This window comes from Ochlerotatus camptorhynchus, unplaced genomic scaffold, assembly GCF_037179485.1.
Source record: "Ochlerotatus camptorhynchus isolate MF236.1 unplaced genomic scaffold, CSIRO-AGI_Acam_v1.1 ptg000299l, whole genome shotgun sequence".
Classification (NCBI taxonomy): Eukaryota; Metazoa; Arthropoda; class Insecta; order Diptera; family Culicidae; genus Ochlerotatus; species Ochlerotatus camptorhynchus.
In genome coordinates, this window is record NW_027040787.1 from 584,118 (window position 1) to 607,320 (window position 23,203).

General features: G+C 38.2%; 1 protein-coding gene across 3 annotated transcripts in view; it reads right to left on the reverse strand.

Moving 5' to 3' along the window:
* Mob2 (MOB kinase activator 2) overlaps nt 1-23,203 on the reverse strand; it is a 475,874-nt gene that overhangs the window by 213,417 nt on the left and 239,254 nt on the right. Inside the window, exon 2 of one of the 3 annotated variants that reach the window (XM_065228649.1) lies at nt 20,436-21,162. The exons of the other annotated variants lie outside the window; for them this stretch is intronic. Coding sequence (XP_065084721.1) covers nt 20,436-20,620 — 185 coding nt within the window. The 5' untranslated portion in view covers nt 20,621-21,162. The remainder of the gene's footprint in view (nt 1-20,435; nt 21,163-23,203) is intronic. 3 annotated transcript variants of the gene reach the window in all.

The following is a 23,203-nucleotide window of genomic DNA, read 5'->3' on the forward strand; positions in this document are numbered from 1 at the left end:
TTTGAACATCTAAAAAGTTCCCATAGGCTTCTCCTGTGAGGTGCTCTTAAACGTCTATGGAGAGGGTTTGTTTTCAAGAGATCTTGGAATGATGTTTTGATTTGTAATCCAAAAGAGGAAGTTTGGTACACTCAGTAGAACAATTTGAAGAGAAGCATCCTAAACGATTCGAAAATTTGTTGACATTCTGTGAGACTCCCTTAGCGCCTATTACTGAACTTTCCCAGCGATTTGTAAGCTTCCAAGAAGTCACCTAAAATTACAAAAGATTTTCCGAACTTCTAGAATGAGGGCCTCCCTTAGCTCAGTCGGTAAAGGTGCAGCAACAAAGCAAGACCATGCTGGAGGTGATTGGGGTCGATTCTCGGGTTGGAAAATTTCTCGACTTCCCTTGGCATAGATAATGATATTTCTTGCCACACATAAGTATAATAATGCAATTATGTTACAGGCATCGAAAGCTTTAAATTTATAACTGTTGAAATGCATCTATAGAACACTAAGTTGAGAGCACTAATATGTGCTAATATATGATAAGCAATAAACTTTAAATGAAGGTCTTTTTTTTTTAATTTCTATGAGTTTCCCTGAACTTCTCTAAAATTCCTAGAGCTTTTCGAATGTTTTCAAAGCTCATTTGATGTTCTAAAACAAAAATAAAAACATCCTTAATTCACCTGAACTTCCCTACGGCTTCATGATTGCCTTGAACTACTACGACATTCTTTACAATTTTCTGAAGTTCTCTGAACTTCTTTAAGGGGGAGTACACTTTGATTTTTCATAAAAATGCATTTTTTTTTGCTTAAAATGTTCCTTGGGATGTATACTTTAATTTAGAAAAGACTCCAAGTCCGCCAGAATATTCCTTACCGCTTTACGAAGCGATTTCCTAAAACATGTACCGGCGCGCTGAGAGAGCATTTTTATCTTTAAACGCGTTTATCTCGAAACGGGGTTTTTCAAACTGCCGTAACTCTAACCAGTTATCATCAAATTTGTATATCGCCTAGGTTTTCTTGTTCAGAATTAAATTCTGCTTAGAAATACGTATCCACATTTTCGATTTTATAAAAAAAAAAATTCCTAAGGCCACAACTTTGAAAAAAATAATTTAAAAAAAAAATCGGAATACGTATTTCTAACCCAAATTTCATTTCTAATCAGGATTTTTGTTCGATTTATGTTCCAGGATCACATGGAAAGGAGTATTTTCCCACGCCGTTTTCCGACTTCCGCGCGACCTGGTGCACCGACCACGGGGAGACGCCAATCGAGTTCAAAAAAAATACAAATTGTAGTTCGAAGGATGACTAATAAATGGGTTATAACATTTTTGCCCTCCCTGAGTGTTTTATTGCTTAAAAAAATTATCGAAAATGCCTTACTTTTTGGACGTTCAAAGTGTACTACCCCCTTAAAGCATCCTGGACATCAAATTTTTTTAATGATCTATAAGTCTCACCTGGCTCTCTTTAGAACATCACAGAGATCCTTGAATTTCTACGTTGCCCAAAGCTTCCATGTGATTTCTCAAATGTATTTGAGTTTCTCAGATTTGCTTCCTGATCTTCCCCATATTTTCCAGATTGTTTCGGAAGCTCCACAACCTGCTCTGAGATTTCGTGATCTCTTTTAAAATTTTCTGAAATGCTTTGAAGTACCCCGAGCTTCTCTAAAGTTCCCTAGAGCTCTATTGGACGGTTCTGAAGACTCTTCGGGAAGTTTTCCCAATCTTCTTTGAAGTTTTCAAAAACTTCTTTGAAGTTTTCAGATGATCAGTGGAGCATCTGAAAATACAACGCTGTGAGACTCGGAGAACATCTGAGAGGTTCCCTGATTTAATTTAAGGTTTTAAAAACTTCCCAGCTTTGCTGAAGCTTCCTTCGTTCATCTGAAATATCATGAACTTTTCTAAAATTCTCCGGAACATCTCTCAAGGTTCTCACAGAGCTGTTAGTCTGAGCTTCTCTGAGATCTTTTAAAATTTTCTGTACAGCTTTGAAATACCCAGAACATCTCCAAAGCTCTCTGGGCTCTTGCGCATGATTCCTAAGATTTTTCAAAACGTTTCCTTTCCATTTCTGAAGTTTACTTAACTTTTTACATAACTTATGAGAGGATCGGGTAGCATCTGAAATAAAACGTTTTGAGGCTCGAAGAACTTCTAAGAGTCTATCTGATTTTATTTAAGGCCTTCAAAGTAACTCTGAGGCTCCCTACGTACTTATGAAATAAACACACAGAGCATCTTCCAGGGGTTTCTCAGAGATGTCCATCTGAAGAGTCTTGCCGAAGTTCTACTAAACTTTTCTGAGGCTCCTGGAGTATTTGTGGGGTTCTTTTAATATTACTTTTACTTCAATGAAATTCAAACCATTTCTCGAAAGTTTTTAATTAGTTATTATTTATCTTTATTAGGGAGGCTTTCAGCCTTGGGCTGGTTCGCCTCCACTCACCAAACTTTTTTGAAGTCAACAAATCCTGTATGAACTTTTCAAAGTGCTTCTGGGAGGATCAGGAAGCTTTTTGAAAGAAGAATCTATAAGCGCATAGAAATTCTGAAAGGTTAAATTAAGAAGTTCTCACAATTTCGTTGAAATACCCTCAACTACGCAGAAGATCTCCAGAGCAACTCGGATGACCGCTCAGAGATATGCTTCCAAAGCGTTTTTCTGAGCTTCTCTGAATTTTAATGATTTTCTATGAAATTCAGTGCATGTTTCTAAAATTCGCTGGACTCTTATGAAATTTACTTAACCCTCTTGTCCATGTTTTTTATTTTGATTCTGCTTGCTTTCTATCGAAAGGCTTCCAAAGGCAATATGATAAAAATAATGGATTTTTTTTTATTTAGATCACTCAGGCTTTTCTACAGCAGTTTAAAATCAAACTTTTTTTTTAATTCTTCTAATTTTGTAGTGAACGATTGCACCGATTTTAACCAAACTTGGCCAGCTGAGACTAGAACTCACAGGAAAATTTTAATCCAAATTTCAAAAAAAAAATCTATTCAGTCTAAACCTAATTAGGGTAAGTGTGTCAGTTTTTGTCCATAGTGATCCTCTAATTGACCCTATCTCAAATTTCAAAATTTTCCATTATTTACAAAATTTATTTCAATACAAAATTGGAACATATGAAAATCAAATCATGAAAATATATATCAAATTTGATTTAGGCACTAGACCTGAATAACTAGTGCCGTAACTGGCACACTACCCTACGATGAAATTTTCTTTTTGAAGTTTTGAGAATTTTTCCAACATAACTTCTCGTTAGATGAAAAGTGTATCTTTCCAACCATTGGCACAATATTTGCTAAACAAAATATTTTATCCCAGTTCTTTTGGCAGGCTTGGCCAGTAGAGGGTTAACTTCTTTGAAAATAGCAAAACTCTATGATCTTCGCAGGGAATTTCTTAAAGAATTATGGAGATTGTAGCATAAACAGCTGGGAAGCTTGAAGGCTTCCAAAACATCCCTGAGCAAATTCGAAGTTCATCTTTGGATTCCCCTGAGTATCTCTAGGAATCTCTCCGAGATGACCTATTGGAGACCCTTCATAAAGTTCCCTTAATCTAGTTTTCCCGAAGGTCTTTGAGTCTCAGAGTATTTTCTAAAGTTCACTGAACTTCTGTCAAGTTCACGTACCTTCTCTGAATATAGCAAAACCTCTATGAACCTCTTAGAGAATTTCCAAGATGATTAAGGAGCTTCTTCTTCATCGTCTTCATCTTCGTCTTATTCATATGTTTAATCATAGAAACTTTCAGTTCTTAGCTGGTTCGTCTCAGGTGCTTCTAAACAAAAACTATGTAGCTCGGGACTTCCACAGCCTCCCCGACATCTTCTGAAGTTTTCTGAACTTCTATGACGTTCCCCTGAACTTCTCTTCGGATTTCATAGAGATGTCTTGCTGAAGAGTCGTTCTTAGGTTACCATAGTCTTTCTCACCGTCTCTGTGCTTTTACTAGAACAAGAGAATATATCTAAAATTCACAGGACTCCTGTGCAGTTCACTCTATGAACTTCTCAGAAAACTTCTAAGAGTATCAGAGATTTGTTATTAGCTATGAAGCTGTGAAGCTGCAAGTTCCTCGAACTTCTTACATGTTTCTCGAACTTCTTGCAAGTTTCTCAAACTTCTTGCAAGTTCCTCGAACTGCTTGCAAGTTCCTCGAACTTCTTGCAAATTCTTCGATCTTCTTGCAAGTTTCTCGAACTTCTTGCAAATTCTCAAACTTCTTGCAACTTCCTCGAACTGCTTGCAAGTTCCTCGAACTGCTTGCAAGCTCCTCGAACTTCTTGCAAGTTCCTCGAATTTATTGCAAGTTCTTCAAACTTCTTGCAAGGTCCCTCGAACTTCTTGGAAGTTCCCCTGCGTTTCTCTTTGTATGCTCTGCTGAAGAGTCTTTCTAAGGTTCCCATAAGCTTTGCTGAGGTTCCTAGAAACTTTCTGACTGTCCATGAAATTCAGAGCATTTCTCAAAGTTGCTTGATTTCTCTTAAGCTCACTAAGCTTCTCTAATTGTTTCCAAACCATGTTTGAACTTCTCAAAGCACTCAAAGCACACTCAAAGCACTCAAAGCACAAGAATTAGCGAGCTTTTGAAGAACATTAGCTGTGAAGCTTTGAGGCTTGCGAAGTTGCAAGTTCTCTGAACATCCATGAAGTCCTCCTGAGCTTCTCTTCATATCTCACAGAGATGTCCTTCTGAAGAGTTTTTCTAACGTTCCCATAAGTTTTCTCCGAGGTTTCCAGAGTTCTTTTAAGCGTCTCCTGAGCTTCTATGGAGTCCAGAGAACTTCTCTAAAGCTCAGCGAACTTCTTTGAAGTTCAATAAACTTCTGAGGCACCCTGAGCTATTCTGAATCTCTCTGATCCTCTTAAAAGTTCTCATGAGCTTTTGATCGGATCTCTTAAGGCTGCTGAAGCATCTCTGAGGTTCTCTGAACTATTCCAAAGTTTCCTGAACTTAGTGCAGGTTTGTCGAACTTCTTGAAAGTTTCTCGAACTTCTTGCAAGTTCCTCGAACTTCTTGCAACTTCTTCGTACTTCTTGCATGTTTCTCGAACTTCTTGCAAGTTTCTCAAACTTCTTGTAAATTCCTCGAACTGCTGGTAAATTCCTCGAACTGCTTGCAAGCAGGGTTGCTTCCACTCACTTGCTATAAAATTATATTTTTCGGAATTATGCAATCATTAGATGATATACTGATATGTTGTACTTGTAGGTAACGAGAAGAGGGTGTAAAGTATGTGTTTGACTCATAAAACCTATCAATTTCGCTTTCAGAGCGTCACAATAAGCGATCTTATGATTCGTGAGCGTTCACTCAGAGTGAGCACTCACGAGTCGTAAAATCGCTGATTGTGACTCACTGAAAGCAATATTGACAGATTTAATGTGTCAAACACATACTTCACGTCCTCATCTTGTAACTTACAAATACTAATTATCACTACACCATCTCGTGATTTCATAATTCTGAAAAACATTTTTTGATAGCAAGTGAGTGGAAGTAACCCTGCTTGCAAGTTCCTCGAACTTCTTGCAAGTTCCTCGAATTTATTGCAAGTTCATCAAACTTCTTGCAAGGTCCTCGAACTTCTTGGAAGTTTCTCTGCGTTTCTCTTTGGATGCTCTTCTGAAGAGTCTTTCTAAGGTTCCCATAAGCTTTGCTGAGGTTCCCAAAAACTTTCTGACTGTCCATGAAATTCAGAACATTCCTCAAAGTTTGCTGGATTTCTCTTAAGTTCACTAAACTTCTCTGATGTTTCCAAACCCTCCTTGAACTTATCAAAGCACTTCTGAGAGAATCAGCGAGCTTTTGAAGAACATCAGCGGTGAATTTCTTGCAAGTTCCCCTGCATTTCTCTTTGGATGCTCTTCTGAAGAGTCTTTCTGAGGTTCCCAAAAGCTTTGCTAAGCTTCCCAGAATCTAGCTAACTGTCCATGAAATTCAGAGCATTTCTCAAAGTTTTCTGGATTTCTCTTAAGCTCACTAAGCTTCTCTGATGTTTCCAAACCCTTTTTGAACTTCTCAAAGCACTTTTGAGACAATCAACGAGCTTTTGAAGAACATCAGCTGTGAAGCTTGGAAGCTTCCGAAGTTGCAAGTTCTCTGAACATCCATGAAGTCCCCTTGAGCTTCTCTTCATATCTCGCAGAGATGTCCTTCTGAAGAGTTTTTCTAACGTTCCCATAAGTTTTTGACGAGGTTTCCAGAGTTCTTTTAAGCGTCTCCTGAGCTTCTATGGAGTCCAGAGAACTTCTCTAAAGCTCAGCGGACTTCTTTGAAGTTCAATAAACCTCTGAGGCACCCTGAGCTATTCTGAAGCTCTCTCAACATCTTAAAAGCTCTTATGAACTTTTGATCGTATCTCTTGAGGCTTCTGAAGCATCCCTGAGGTTCTCCGAACTATTCCAAATTTTCCTGAACTTAGTGCAGGTTTCTCGAACATCTTGCAAGTTCCTCGAACTTCTTGCAAGTTCCTCGAACTTCTTGTATGTTTCTCGAACTTCTTGCAAGTTTCTCAAACTTCTTACATGTTTCTAGAACTACTTGCAAGCTTCTCAAACTTCTTGAAAGTTCCTCGAACTGCTTGCAAGTTCCTCGAACCTCTTGCAAGTTTCTCGAACTTTTTGCAAATTCTTCGATCTTTTTGCAAGTTCCTCGAACTTCTTGGAAGTTCCCCTGCGTTTCTCTTTGGATGCTCTTCTGAAGTCTTTCTGAGGTTCCTATAAGCTTTGCTGAGGTTCCCAGAATCTATCTGACTGTCTATGAAATTCAGAGCATTTTTCTAAAGTTTACTGGACTTTTCACTAAGCTTCTCTGATGTTTCCAAACCCTTTTTGATCTTCTCAAAGCAAAGCAGAGAATCAGCGAGCTTTTGAAGAACATCAGCTGTGAAGCTTGGTGGCTTGACTTCTTCTTATCGCACTTTAGCCTATTGCGTGCCCTTAACTTTATGTTCTAGATGCACTTCCACAGTTATTAATTGAGAACTTTCGATGCATGCACCATTTTTGCATTATTATAATTGTGTGGCAAGTACAATCATACTCTATGCCCAGCGAAGTCGATAAATTTTCCAACTCGAAAAATTCCTAGATCAGACCGGGATCGAACCCAGCGACCTGAAGCATGGTCTTACTTTGTAGCTGAGCTAAAGGAGGCCTATTTTATGAAGTCTCCTTGAGTTTCTCTTCATATTTCGCATTCAGATGTCCTTCTGAAGAGTTTTTTCCAAGGTTCCCATAAGTTTTCTCTGAGTTTCCCATAGTTTTTTTAAGCGTACCCTGAGCTTATATGGAGTTCAGAGCTTTTCTCTAAAGCTCGGTGGACTTCTCTGGAGTTAAACGAACTTCTGAGGCACCCTGAGCCCTTCCCAAGCTCTCGGAGCTTTTGATCGGATCTCTCAAAGATTTCCTTCAGAAGACTCTTTCAAAAGGTTCCCATAAACTTGTATGAAGTTTCTAGAGGCTTTCATGGCTTCATATAATGTCTCTTAAGTTCACTAAACTTATGTCATGTCTCCAAAACGTCATAGCAGTTCTGAGAGGTTCAGCAAACTTCGAAGATCGTAAGACTACTATAGAAAGCTTTTACGAACAGATCAGTTCCAAGCCAAACAGCGAAAAACTAAACATAATTTAGATTTTACCTCAACATTTCATGCAACTTTGCATATTTGTTTGCTAAAGGGAATTAACTAACTTTGTGCTGCAATTCGGCCATTTTGACTTAAGCCTAATTTTTTTTTTCGATATGTATTCGATATGTTTCAGTACATTATATCACGAAATCAGCTTATTCAAACGGAATGACGTCTGGGACAAAGCTGTAGGAAACTGGATTGCCGCCCTAGAAAAAAAATACAAACTGGAAAAAAACTACAAATTTTAGTCAAATTAAAAAAAAAACTGTCTGTCTGTCTGTCTGTCTGTCTGTCTGTCTGTCTGTCTGTCTGTCTGTCTGTCTGTCTGTCTGTCTGTCTGTCTGTCTGTCTGTCTGTCTGTCTGTCTGTCTGTCTGTCTGTCTGTCTGTCTGTCTGTCTGTTTGATAATTTTTTTTTTAATAAACTAAATTGGGTTTTAATTTTTTTTAGATTTATACTTTTGTTTATTTTTCCCAATTTATATCACAGAAACAACTTTGTGTACCTGTATTCTGGTTATCTCGAGTTCCTTTGTTCAATTAAAAAATGGACAGACAGATTTCAAATGCCATAGTTTGAACTGGTGTTATGACTGTGCGCAATCACCGTCACCTTCTTATTTGGCGTGAAAAAAAAACACAATAGTTATCGCAAGCAACCAGGCAGCGGTGTCACATGTTGACTTCCGGTAACGGGCACAATTATGAAAAACACTTTTATAAATTACAATCATGCATGCATGTCTCTCACAAGAACGACAAAGCTGTTACTGCAATCTCTCACGTGGAACACCGCCGCAAAGAACTTCTCAAGCATAGAACATCAAAATCCCATTCCATTCCCCGGAACTGTGCTTTAATCGTACTCGCTTTGACATCCGATCCGATGCGAAACCACGAAACTGGAACAGACTCTTGCTCCACGAGCCAGCATTTTCCTCCGGCGGAGGTATCAGATTCCGCCACCCGGACTTGAAAGGCAACCCTTCCGCCCCACATGGAACAAGGTTGCGGTAGCACGTGCTAGAATTTCAAATCTTGAATTGAAGTCGTTTGATCGCAAAAAAAAACATCACGGTTCTTGTAAGTAGTTCAAGAGGGTCGCATTTTCCGCAATGGCACACAATCAAACCCGGCCGGAAGGTCGAACGAGACTATCGGATTTCCCATTGATCAGACGGCTCGAAGCGCATCCTTCCGGGAAGGGTTTTGCTGTTTGTCATTTTTCGGTTTCATTACTTTGGGGAGCATTTCTATTTGCACTATGCGAAGCAACAAAATTGATCGTATCGAGACAGATTTCCGATGAAAAAGGAAGCAAGTTGATACAATCTGTTCTGTTGTTACGGAAAAATAAGAGGGGTGTTATTTGTGGGATAGTAAACGGACACTATGAGTAAAAAAATACTTGTAATACGAGTTCTAAATTAGCTGTTTCACCGAAAACTTAGAAATCACTGTCCAAATGGTTAAATTTAGTTCAAACACATTTTGCATACGGTAGAGGTGCAGTTTCATCTGAAACACTTATTTCCGGCGAAATGGCGTATTAGATAAGATAGGTAAGATATCTACTAAAGAAGCTAGTTTGTTTAATATGAATATAATTCTTCTGCATGCTTTCTAATAAACATCATTACTTTCAAGTCGGTCATTTCACCGAAATTTTATAAACTGGAAGTCTCTAGAAATAAACTATTACCATACAAAGGTCATTTCACCGAAAGGGTCCGGAAAACAAAAGACATCAATTAATCGTCAACTTGAAACCCCAAACAAGCAATCAAACCGGTTGGTCGTTGGCGCCCACTATGTCGCATTGATAATCACACCAGAACATGTTTCCCTGGCTACAGGCAAGATGCAAGAATGCAAAACAACGCAGAAACTGGCAGTGGCATTGGCTGGTTGGTTGACAGCAAGAATCCGTGATCTCGCACGGGCACACGACACGCAATAGCACACGTACATGTTTTGCTGCAGCTCAGTGGCTTGCGCGGGTGGCGTAGATGGTAACACTTACCTGTAATGAGAAGGGAAAAAAATTGATAAGTAAAACTGGTCTTACTCTTGGTTAAGGCTGGTGGAGAGAACAAATAGTTCTACCGGTAAATGTATGCAGATATGAATGTAGATTGTGGCTTCAAGACTTGATGAAAATTTTAACCTGTGAAAGTTTCTTTGTCAAATGATTTTCTCACCAGAAGACAATCGATATTCGTGATTAGTAAAAACAGGTAAATATTTTGTGGTGTTTCATTGTGATATAAATATAGCGGAAATTCCCACTAGTATTTAACCAAAAACTGTGGAAAGCTGTATTTTAACAATAATGTTGTGGAATTACGAATTGCGATTGTCATTATATTTCTGTTTAAATACTGATTTTCGATTAATTAACTGAATTATTAAAGACACATGGAAAGCTTTAAACAAAACTATAAATACAATCAATTTGATAAAAAGACTAATCCACCGAAACATTCGAAAAAATCAGAGAAATATTTAAGCGTACCTAAATCGAAAGCAAGACACAAATGCATTAATAAGACGAATAATTATTAGAACCGACAATTTTCGACGAAATGACCCATTTTCTCCCGCGTCAGAGATTACAGACCCACAGCAAGAAATCCCGCCCGTCATCGGCTGCACCAGGATTGGAACTTTTCTCTTCCGATCAAGAGTAAAAATTCGACCTCACGAGATGATGATGCAAGTTCTGTGAACTCGGTCCGACTTTATCAAAATAATAAACCCTGCTGTCCGGGAACAGCAGTGGCAGCTGTTTCCCCAAGTCAATAAACGATCGAATCGGCTTCAGCGCTCTAGATCTCGAAGTTTCCCATCGGAACTTTTCCGGCATCTACCACTTCCTCTCCCTGGCGTGGGGTGAATACGGTTCTCTGTGGATATTTGTTCTGGATCGAATCCAATGGACAAGCGGAGAAGAAGAAGAGACAGCATCATCTGCGCGCGTCAGCAGCGGCGGATGTGTGAGAGCGAACGTAATCTGGATCAATAAATAATGTAATAATGTGAACTGGGATAATTATAAAGATCATTTCTCCACGCCAGGCATGGGATCGGATCGGATGTCTGCACTGGCTGGTTGGCATTGCATGGTTTGTTTTGGTTAGGTCCCCGTAGCTTGTACGATCGGTTCTGTAAGGGAGTCTGGAAATTCTCGCAAGCAAAACAAATCATAAAGCATTTCGACTCATTTTTCTTATGACATATTTTTTTATCGAGCGGAATCAGAAAGCTTTACAAGTGCCAAAGAAGATTGCTTTTGAACAAGATATCAAAATGTTCCAAACTTTCGTTGATGGCGATCCACTTTGAGAAACTCCGTAAACTCGCGGCTCACTTAATTTGAAGAAAAATCAAAGTGCCAAAGGTCGACTTGAATTGGCTTCATGGTATGCCAAAATGCATTAACAATTCCAAAATAGCATGAGCATGATTGACCGCCCGAGGATGTTACTCCGTTATTGCCAGATCAGCTGTAATTACACAGACGTTGCTTGGGACTAGCATTCATCCTTAATGTGTAAAAACTAGGCAATACCAACGCCGGCCACGTCCGAATGCTGGTCAAGAAAGGAATGGATAGGAATATGTTGACGTAATACTCGCTTTAATGAAAGCCGAGAATACCTCTGCACTTCCACGAGAAATCACTGCGATATTGGATAAAAGGGTTGGGATTGTAGCAGAATTCGTTTTGGTAAACGATATGCTGAATTGATGTCCTAACGATTCAATAGCTCGAAGGAGCGTTGTATTGAACCCACGGTCTTCAGCTCAGTAAGCAAAATCAGTCGCCACTAGGCCATCGAGCTCCTTATATCACAAAACAATTACGATCAAGTTCTCGTTCAACTTGTTACTAGATTTCGGTCCCGGTGTTGACCTCACAGACGATGACAACAACTGCTCTTGAGAAAAATTTTACATGAATTTCTGATCAACACTTCTTAAACAGACGATCTTCTATTCAGTAATCAAAGTGGCAGCCATCAAGCTACCCAAGCTCCTCAATTAATTTTTTGAGACGTTATTTGGTGAAGATTGAAATAAATTTAAACAAATAACTGAAAAGGATCTCATCCGAATGATCTGTATTTAGCTGCCCTCCATGTCTCATAAGCTTAAAATCAATCGCTCTTCCAAGTTCACCGCTTAAAAATATATATATCTAGCGATCAGAATCATAATGGCCTAGCTACGATGGATCGATTCTCTTCATCGATTTTCCCTTTTGTTAATAATTCGTCTGGATTGACTTTTCTCTGTGCGTCTGGTGTTGCTTTTGCTAGCTAATACAACCTTTCACAACATTGTATTGTAGCGGCGCCGGTGGTGTAGTGTTAATCGTGATTACCTCTCCCCCCAGCAGGCCTGGGTTCAATCCCAGTCGGCACCGCCGGGATGTTCTGAGGCATAACATCTCTGATCAGTTGATGGGTCGATAGGTAGAGTCCAGGTGTGGGAGCTGCCTCCCTGGCGTCGGTAGCATTGGTGCTCAGCACGGAAAACAAGATCGACGGAAAACAAATCAAAGGAAAAAAAAATTGTATTGTGATAATCTCGGAAAATTGGTTCACTGTACTGTGGTAATGCGAAGAGAAAATCGATGAAGAGAAACGATCATCGCAGAAAAATAGCGAAAAAAATATTTTTGATTTTCTTCGAATACCACTCAATATATTTTGGAAACTCTGTTGGCTAACCTGAGCGACCGTTTTGTTCCACCATCTCTTCATCTCTGTCGCATCCTGAGTCACCTTTCCACTCTTCTTCAACTTCTGTCTGACAATTGCCCAATATTTCTCAACTGAGGCGGAATTGAGGGCAGTTGGGTGGATTGATGTCCTTTTAGAAGAAATCTATCTCGTTGTCTCGATACCTCTGTAGAACTTCTCCGCTGTAGTGACAGCTTGCCAAATCAGGCCAAAACTTTACATGTCCATTGTGAGCCTTAATGTACGGAAGAATACGTTTTTTTCAGGCACTCCTGCTTGTACATTTCGGAATCCACAGTCTTGTTTGTCACGAAAACCTACGAATTTTAACTTGCTAGGGACACCACCTAGACCAGTGGCTTTATAGAACTTTTGTCCGGGAAGCTTCCCATAATCCATCTTCACGTACGTTTCGTCGTCCATGGCGATGTATCCTTCGTACTTTGTAAGAACCTCACTGTACAACTTCCGGGCACGTCTTTTGGCCACTAGATTCTGCTTCAGTGTCCTGTTTGGTTGCTTACTGGCCCAAAAAGATCGAAATCCTTCTCGCTGATGAATCCTTCTGACGGTGCTTTGGCTAGCATTGAATTTCTTGGCGATATCATAATCCGACAGGCCCTGGGTTTGCCCTAATCGTTCTCAACACATTCAAATGCAGCTTCCGATCCTTAGTTCCACTACGACGCTTGCTATGATCCTGCCGATCGATAGTATGCCGCTCACGGAAACGTTTGAGAACACTGCACTTTAGCCAATTTGAACGACTTCGCGATTTTTGAACCTGACCAACGTCGGCTTTTCCAAGTAGGTGTCCAAGAGTAATTTTCGCTTCGCGGCTTTCATCAAGTATAACTTTTTTTCAAATTAAATGAATAGTGACGAAATTTTCAGCACTGAAAGAAGAAACATTTCAAAACAAAATTGTTGTCAACACATTCCAGATCCCACCGCTAGGAGCACTGCAGTAAAATAAACAGTGCGTCCAGATATTTAATGACTCAAGCTTTATTTAAAAAATAACTATTTGGCGTCGTTAAGTCTATATTAAAAAAAAAAAAACACTGAAAACACAATACTTCATCTTCTCGGATAGTTTCAGATCGATTGAAGCTATTCGGTCGATGAAACCAGGTAGGCACTCACCTTATTTCCTTTCAAATTTAAGGGAGCAGATAGTGTGCTGGTCGAAAGATATGATTACCTTTGTACGGGTCCCCTCACATTGCTCAATCCCAGGCAAAGGTGGGCTCGCAGGAAGGCGAATTGTATGGCAGGCAAATTTCACACAATGAATTTTACCATTTAGTGCGTCAGAGAACCCTTGCGAGTTGGCAAACCGATTGGAACAATGGAAATCTTGGACAGTGGTTACATTCAATTCTTCCTAATGTTTCTTCAAGAGCGTAATTTAAAGGCTTGGACTTAAGTTGTGACTTCATTCGCGCATCTCTATAGAATAAAACTCGTGGACAGCAACATCTGTCGATGTGGAAACGGTTACGATGGCATCGATCATGCAGTTTGACAATGTACGGATAATGACGCCGCCAGAGAGCGACTTTTGAATACCCTCGAGGCCCAAGGAAGACAACCCTATATCCCTATCAGAGACCTTTTGGGAACCCGCGATATCTGCTATGTGCAGTCGATTTATGTGTTTCTGCGAATGTCTAGTATGAGAATTTAATTCCTTTGTCTTTTGTCTCTATTGGATAGTTTTTGTTTGCCTTGTCCACCCGTCTCGATGAGTCTCATTTTCGCCCACTGGTCACCATAGCCGGTCGAACTCCAGACGAATCTAGAACCGCACTACCGTTCATACTGGCAACAACGCTCTGATGAGACTACAAACCCCCCCCCCTCTCCTTCCCTGATCCTATACTTCGATAATGTACCCCTCTAACCTCGGGTAAGCCGCGAGTATTCGGCCCAACTCCTACTAGACATAGAATTTAGTGAATTTTGCTACAAATAATGAGCAATGAATTATCGGCTCCGTAAAGCTAACACGATTGAGCCTTCAAAATTAACGAACTTGATAAAAAAACCTGAGTCTCGAAGATTTTACTTAATCTAGGATCATTTTCACAACATGAAATCTCAAAATTTATATATTTTTTAATGTTTAATACCCTGGATTTTGATTCTTTTTTTGGCCAATATCTCGAATAAAAAAATCTATGTTGGAATTATCCTGATACCCTTGGAAATATTTACAGGATTTCTTCAATATTTTCTGAAGAATTTGCATGAATTGCCTCAAGAATACCCTTACCGTTTATCTTTGACCACTTTCTTATAATTTGCTCCATAATACTCTTGAAAATCATCTGCAGAACACTCTTTGAATTCAATCTACAATGCTCTTGAAATTAATAATAATTTATATAGTATTACTTAGGAATTCCCGACCATGTTTTGGAGTTTTTCTCAGCAGTATTCTCTAGAAAATCCAATGGAATTTGTCTAGGAATTAGTTTTCAGTTTGCTCAGGACTCCCATAAATTCTTTGAAATACTCCTAACAATTCTCTTGGTATTTTCTAAAATTTATCACCGGAACATGATTGCAGTTCCCTTGAAATGATCTTTGAAATTTCGTAAGAATCATCCTCGGAATTAAATTCTCAGAATTTTCAAATAATTCATTTTAGGATGCCCTTCGAATTTTACTCCTTCCCTTTGAATTCTACTCACTTTGAAAGTTTCCTAAGAATTCGATTGCAGTGAAGAAACAAATTCCATGAATTTCTCATTAAAAATTATTTGGCATTCAAGTCGGAACTATCCTGTAATTTTTTTCCGAGTTCCTTTGAAGTTTTCCAGGAATTATTTTCAGATTTAATTGTAATCCTCCTTTTAGCATACCTACTCGCAAAGTATTCTGCAAAAAATCCCAAGGATTATTTTTCTCCGTGAAACATCTTCAAATTATCATCAGAATTCCATAGGAATTCATTTTCGAATTTCCTTGCAGTCCTCTTCAGAATTCCTTAGGCATTAACTTCAGAATATCGTATGCATTTTCATTAAAATTTCATTCGAATCCTATTCAGGGTTTACTTGAAATTCTTCTCAGTACTACCTTGGTATTCAGGTTTCACATAGAATCTGGAGTTCCTCAGGACTACGTTGAAAGCATATTTCATTTGATGTTTTCTTCACAGTTCTTCCCAGAACTCCATTGGAATGAGTTCTTTAGAAATTATCATCCAATTCACGTGCCTACAAGGTCCTTAATCTTGATGTTTTTTTTTTTTTTATCTGAGTCATTCCAGCTCAAGTGGGTACAGAATTTTAAAAAGTTGTGGTCGATGTCACCGATTTGAGCCAAACTTGGCCAAAACGCTTATTTTGGAATTCTGAACAAATGCCTTTTTTGATTTTGCTCTAAAGTGCCTAGATCCTTCTGGGCTACAACCAAGGTTGCAAAGACTCATTTCAGCTAAAACAATGTTTTTCTAAATTATGAAATAATTAGATGCCATGATCAAATTTTGAATTGGTAGGATACAAGAAGAGGTTGCAAAGAATGTGTTTGACATATTAAACCTGTTTATTTCACTTCATGAGAGTCACAATCAGCGATTTTTCACTAACTCACTCACTCACTCACTCACTCACTCAGCGATCAGCAAATCGCTGATTGTGACTCATAGAAAGCAAAATTTACAGGTTTTATGTTTCCAACGCATACTTTGTAACCTCTTCTTGTAAGTTACAAGTAAAACATGCCATGATACCATCTTTTGGTTTTATTATTCCGAAAAACATTATTTTAGCTGAAATGAGTCTTTGCAACCTTGGCTACAACCCTGGATTTTCGAGATTTAAAAAAAAATATCAACTTTCAGAAGAGATTACTCCACAACCAAATAAGCTATTCGTGATTGTAGAACGTCAATTTGAAGGTTTTCTAATTTAGATTCTTATAAGTGTACAAACGTTTTGTTTTTGTGATAGTAACTACAGTAAACAGGCTGATTACCGGCAGGTATCCAAATGTTCAAAAAATGATCTACTTTCACATTTTTTATTTCTTAATATTTTGGGCTCAAATTTTCACCACACTTTGGAAAACTCTTCTACCAGATTTTTTTCCAAGGGCAAATGATTTGGACAAATAGTTTTTGAGATATGACCAGATGAGTGTGTGGCAGTTTTGAGCTTTTCTGGAGGAAAATCAACGCTATTTAATATTTTTAATTTTTTAGAAGAGTTTTCCAAAGTGTGGTGAAAATTTAAGCCCAAAATATTAAGAAATAAAAAAACCCACCCATGGTGAATATAGACCGTTTTTTGACAATTTGGATACTTGCCGGTAATCAGTCTGTTTATTGTAGTCACTATAATAAAAACAAAACGTTTGTACACTTATAAGAATCTAAATTATAAAACCTTCAAATTGACGTTCTAAGATCGCGAATAGCTTATTTGGTTTAGGAGTAATCTCTTCTGAATGTTGAAATCTTTAAAAAATTCGAAAATACAGGGTTGTAGCCCGGAAGGATCTAGGCACTTTAGAGCAAAATCAAAAAGCGTTTGTTCAGAATGCCAAAATAAGCGTTTTGGCCAAGTATGGCTCAAATCGGTGACATCGACCACAGGTGGTGTACCCACTTGAGCTGGAATGACCCATCTGTGATTTTGGAAAATACCTTGGAAATAGGTTCTGGAACATTTCACCAGGTATAATTATTTTTAAGACCAGAATTACCAGAGTTACTGAATCCAGTCAGGATCTATTAAATTTAATGAGTGAAAGAAAACTAACGAGGAAAATTAAATGTTTTCATAATAAAAGGTATTATATTCATAAAAATATGCTTAGTACGAGAAATTTAAAATTCTTTGAGTAATGATGAAATTCTCTGAGAATTCCAGGTTTCTCCATATTTTTTTTTCCTGAGGATTCCCGCTTTTTCAGGTCTTAGTAGGTAGTAGACACTCTGAATTTCTATAGTTTCTTCTTCTTCTTCTTCTTCTTCTTCTTCTTCTTCTTCTTCTTCTTCTTCTTCTTCTTCTTCTTCCTCTTATTCTTCCTGACATGAAAAGGAGTAATTGTTGGCGATTTGAGTCCAGTATGAAATAGCCTTATAGAATCAAAATAACACTACATAGATCATCGACCAAAGGAGGCATCATCGACTAGTAGAAATATCGACTTATGGAGAGTACGATACATGGGAAAATGAGAGGACGGAGTAATAGAAAATATCGAGTTATAGAATATTGGCTTGTGAATGGTTGACTGTATCACAATGCACTTGTCAATAAATTATGATTTTTTTTTTTTTATAAAAAAGCTTATGAAAAATACAAACTTTTGGAATTTATAAATTTTGCACACAGTAGACCAAGCCCGAAAACCAACAACTTTTGGTAAAATTTTTGATTTTTTTTTGTTACTAAATTTTTGAATGTAATTTACGTGAGTAGTTCCAGGTCAAATAGCGAAAAAAATAAGCAGATTTCAAACATTACCTCTCATAATTCCATGAAACTTCGCATAATTGTTCGCTGGAATGAACCAAGTTTGTGATGGAATTAGGCCATTTGACAAACGTCTAATTTTTCAAAATTGCTTATTCGATATTGCTCTATAAATCATAGCCCGAAAACGTTCATCTAATCGAAATTACGTCAGAAAACATTTTTAAGGAAACTGATTTGCCTTTTCAGAAAAAAAGCCACTGTAAAAATGTAAAAAATTTCGTCAAAAATTGAATAAAATTGTGTTAAATTGATTGATGCATGTTTCAGTAGAATAAATGTATACCTTATTACGTTATTTTCTATTACTAGACTATGACTATTTATGAGATTTGTGCATAGGAAACCATTTTCTGGGTAATAAGGTCTGTTTTCTTCTAAAACAATAAAAATTATTTGTGGACAAAAAGTTCAAAATTTGTACTAACAGATGATCAGGCTTCATGGAATCTCGCTCGCGAGGTTGAGATGAGCCGAGTGTAGCATTTTTCTGAGGAGTAGAATTCCTTCTGCCAAATCATTCCACTGAGCTTCAGAGCTTGTGAGCGAAGGGGGATAAAATGAAAGCGAGGTTTGCTGCCATTCATGTTCATGTTTTCTATCAAGGTGTATTCAGATCTGAGCGTACATTAGCGGAGCGGAGCAAAATTTGTGTTGGAATGAGAGAGACAACTAGTACTTTTATTCCTCTCATACCTTCGCAAAATCTCTCTCCGTGCGTGAAATATCGCTCAAATCTGAATACACCTTCACACGCTCTTCCTCTCACTCTGGGTGAACTCTAAACTTCTTGCGTCGAACAAAAAAGTCATCCGGAGTCTCGAAAAGCACACCTCTCGTCAAATCATCTTCTTGCTGAAGTTCACTCTCCCTCTCTCTCGAGGAGTTTTTGTTTATTTCTTCCATATTCCTCCCGCCACTCACTCGAGGTAAGGGCTGGCTAAACTCGCAGGACAAGAGTGTTTTAAAAACCTCCACTGAGTTTGAAGAGTTTCAGCAAGCCTGTAGTTGATCTTCTACAATTTTGGCGAATTTTGACGGGTCCATTGTGTTCATTTAAGAAAAGTTAGCATTTTTGATATTGAAAGCTTATCAAAAATGCTAATTAAAAAATTTTAAATCTTAAAAGTTTACTTTTTTGACGAAAATGTTAGTGTGTATTTTCTTCTGAAAAAGGCAATTCAGTTTCCTACAACTTTTTCTTCAGGCGTCATTACGATTAGATGAGCCCCTTTCATACCATGATTTATTGATTAATATCGAATAGGCCATTTTTTTAAATAAGTCATGAGTTAAAAATGGTCGAATTCTAGCACAAGCTTGGTTCATTGCCCCTAGTGAACATGATATTTCGCATCATTCAGAAAAATCTGAATAAATTATAACCCAAAACGGCTCATCTAATCGAAATGACATCTGAGACAAAGTCTTAAGAAACTAGGTTGCATTTACAGAAAAAAAAAATACACGCTGAAAAAAAAACAAATTTTCGTCAAAAATTAAAAATCTAGATCGGTTATTAGATTAGATTATCTACTTTTTGAAAATATTTTCTTATGTTCTACGAAATTCATGTGTTTTTTTCAGTGGTCATAGTGCACCAAAAGTATCTTGATGATCAATAATAGCAATTTGAAGTTTCGATTATGTGAATCTATTGATACATTAAAGTCTAATGCGAGGAGGGGCTAAATCATGTCATTGCTATAAAACTGTCAAAAACTTCAATAACAAAAGAAGTATATTTTAAGATTTTTAAACTTATTTGAAAACTTAACAAAAATGCCAGCTTTTCTGAAATTGACACTTCAAAATTAACCAAAATCATAGAACATCAATTATTAGTACAAATTTTAACCTTTTCTTCCACAAATACAAATTATGAAAAACCATTCAAAATTTAAAAATTAATGTTCTACGATTTTGGTCAATTTTGAAGTATACATAGTGTCCATTTCAGAAAAGTTACAATTTTTGATAAGCATAAGGACATAAGTTCAAAATCTTACAAAGGGTACTTTTCTTTTGTTATTGAAGAATAACAGTTTTTTTTTTGAAGAAGAAGAAGATTTGTCATTTAAATTCAGTGTGTGTGTGTGTTTTTTTTTTCTGAAAAGGTAGTCCAGTTTCTTACAACTTTGTGTCAGACGTCATTTCGATTAGATGCGCCGTTTTCGTGCTATGATTTATTGATTAATATTGAATACGACATTTTGAAATTATTCATGAGTCAAAATGACCGAACTCCAGCACAAACTTGATTATTTGCCCCTAGCGAACAATGATGCGAAGTTTGATGGGATTCTAAGAGGTAAAATCCTGGCCTGGAACTATCCTTTATCCAAAACTGACACTTTGTGGATCTCTGAACACGATTTGAAAAGCCCTCCAAAAATTCGACTCAAAGCGTTTATCAAAACAGAACATTTCAATCCACCGACGTTTCAGCACCTAAACATTGCCTTCATCACGATTCGTTAACTAAAGTTTATTAAACTTCCATCAAAAATCAATCCTATCATACTCACGCTACTAGTCCTCCGAGAAATGCCACGGGTCCTCCGCCAATCAGCCGTATCTTCCGGTGGCAGGAATCGAACAGCGACGTCCGCGCGTGCGGCGGCGACGATGCATGGCTGTGCAGACTCATGACACCCCCGGCCCCGGCTCCGGTCGGTCCATGTCCAATCAGGTGGGCCGGTGAGCGTAGCATTGCCGCTGGTTAACTCCCCTAATCCCTGCCTACTTCCGGTGCCTTCTCTTCACGCAACTCTTCAACTCTCTTCGCTTCACTTCACCCTTTTGCGCGGTTGGAAGGTCGTCGGTAATTTCCCTTCGCCGCAAAAAGCATCACATCACACTTTCCCGGGCGCGTTTGGCACTTCACTCTTCACACTCGGTGTCGATCGATCAGATAAAATTCGAATTTTACGAAACCATCACTGAATTGGGAAACACTCGATCGAATCGTTTAGCATCAAATTACACACTCTCATTCTTCGCTCGCTTCTTCGTTTAATTTTCAACCGCTCTTGCTAATCGAATTTGAACTTATTCCGCTCGCTTCACGCTCGCACACTCTCCCTCCGAACTAAAACAGAACCGGTAATGAACCAGATCACACAATAAAACACTCCAAAAATTATCTCTTTATCATTCACTTTCAGTGTCAGAAATGGTGTAGGCCGGTGGCAGCAGGTAGACAAGCAGCAACCGGCAGCAACGTCAGACGGCGTGGAAATTGCGAGATTGGATCTAAAAGTAGAAATGTGGAAATCAAACCCCCAACCCCACCAACAATGGTTATTTTTTGACAGTCCAAAAATGATTTGCCCACTGCCATTCAGAATGGTGTGTATTGATGGTGAACCGAATCACACACACACACACACCCTCACGAATAGAAGCGAGACGATTAATAAACGATTTGCCGTTAACGATTTCGATTTCGATTGACGTTTTTCTGCTTCTTGTTGTGTTGGCTTTGATCGTCGTCGTCCCAACCCTCACTACTGTGACAGCACAACGGGTAGATTGACTGTGTGTTTGTGCGTATGTGTGTTGTAGGTATGTGACTCTAATAGTGAAGGCGGTAAATTGGATCGGGTGATGTCATTTGAGCGTGATTGAATTGATTGGATTCACGTGTCAATTTTTTCGTTGCTAGGGGCTCAAAAACTGCCGCGATATTGAAACGAGCGCAAAAATGAAGTCATGTCATTGGCCTACATCTATCTGGTGGGTGGGTCATGATGCTTCGGGGTTGCAGATTGCGAAGAAATGCAAAAGACAATAGACAATAGTATGTTGAAACGCAAACTGGAGACGATTTGGAATATAACATTGCTTTTATTTTTATTTTTGGACCCGTTATGATCCTCATTGGTGAAAAGATGAGTGGTTCGGACTCGATCACATTCAACTTTCAAGTATTTTCTCTTGAAAAGTTAAAATTTTCTTGACTATCTTTACATCTCCTCACAAGTTGGCACAAGTTTTTCATCATGATAATGATGATGATATGGAACTACCACTTACTGTAGCAAGACAACTGTCGGTAGACTGTGAACAATCCCCGCTGTTCGATCAAGTTGAATAACCTCTAATTGTACTCAACCTGCCATTGTATGAAGGGCTAAAAACGGTTTCGATGAATCCCTGAGGAACATCGCCCACGTGCATCCACGGGATAAACGAGAATCTCCTTCCAACAACAGGATCATACAACCGGTCACAAAACAGGCCATCCAACAGGAGGATATCCCAATGAGTGGGGAGAAGAGCCCGCCCTCTTTTCACGAAATGTTAAAGACAGGGAGTTGGCATTTTCACTCTCCCCATTCATTTCGCTTCAATCGGGTACCCTGGTTGGCACAAATTTTTCAGATCAAAAATAAAATCTTGTTCGTGACTCGCGCATTGTTTATTTATCCAGGCAATATTTTGTAACGAGCGGAACCAGTCTTAAAATGGTTATCCAATACGAGACTGTTTGAAAACGAACAAGTTAAAACCGTCGAATATGTTTGTAGCGCTTCCCATTCAAATTAGCTTTCGTAGTTAAGAATGTTTACTTCCAGTAATATATATTGGTAAATTTAAATTATATTATTTTATTAAGAATAATAAAATATGTTAAACCCTGAAATAGAATTGCATAACTGTTTCTTAATTAAACTTAAGAATTGTATTTTGAATATTGATTGCAACGTTTTATCTTTGATTGCAACGTTTTATCTTTACCTACTGCTCTCGATAACGATAAATGGAATAACGGATACTTTTTGACAGCACCTGTAGGATTTTTTTTTTTGACAACCATTTTGAATAAGTCCACACCACTCAGACGAACAGTATTCGCAAAAGAAGAATGCCTAAGTATGAAGCATATTCGGAAGATTTTATCGAATTTTTCATAATGGATCAAAACGTGAAGAGAAAATGGCCTTGACATGGGCCGAAAAATTAAACTATGAATTCCTAGATTGTAAAAAAAAATCCGAAAATCTTAGAAAATATTACAGGAAGAGAAGAGTACATTTTGAAAGAATTAAAGGTGATAAAAATGGGGCCCAGTGGTAAATCAAGAGAGCTTAAGGGTAAGTTCAAAAGATTTCTGATGCAAATCGAGTGGACTTCCAGAACTTTAAAGATAAGCATTCTAGAGTCCTGATTGTTCTTGCTTTTCCTATTGTTTCGGGAGTACATTAGCTTTTCTAGTCTTGTAGAAAATCAGACGTTCTTGACATAGCTTGTAATGGTTGCTGCATATCGAGAAGTTTGTTGTGAGCTGCTG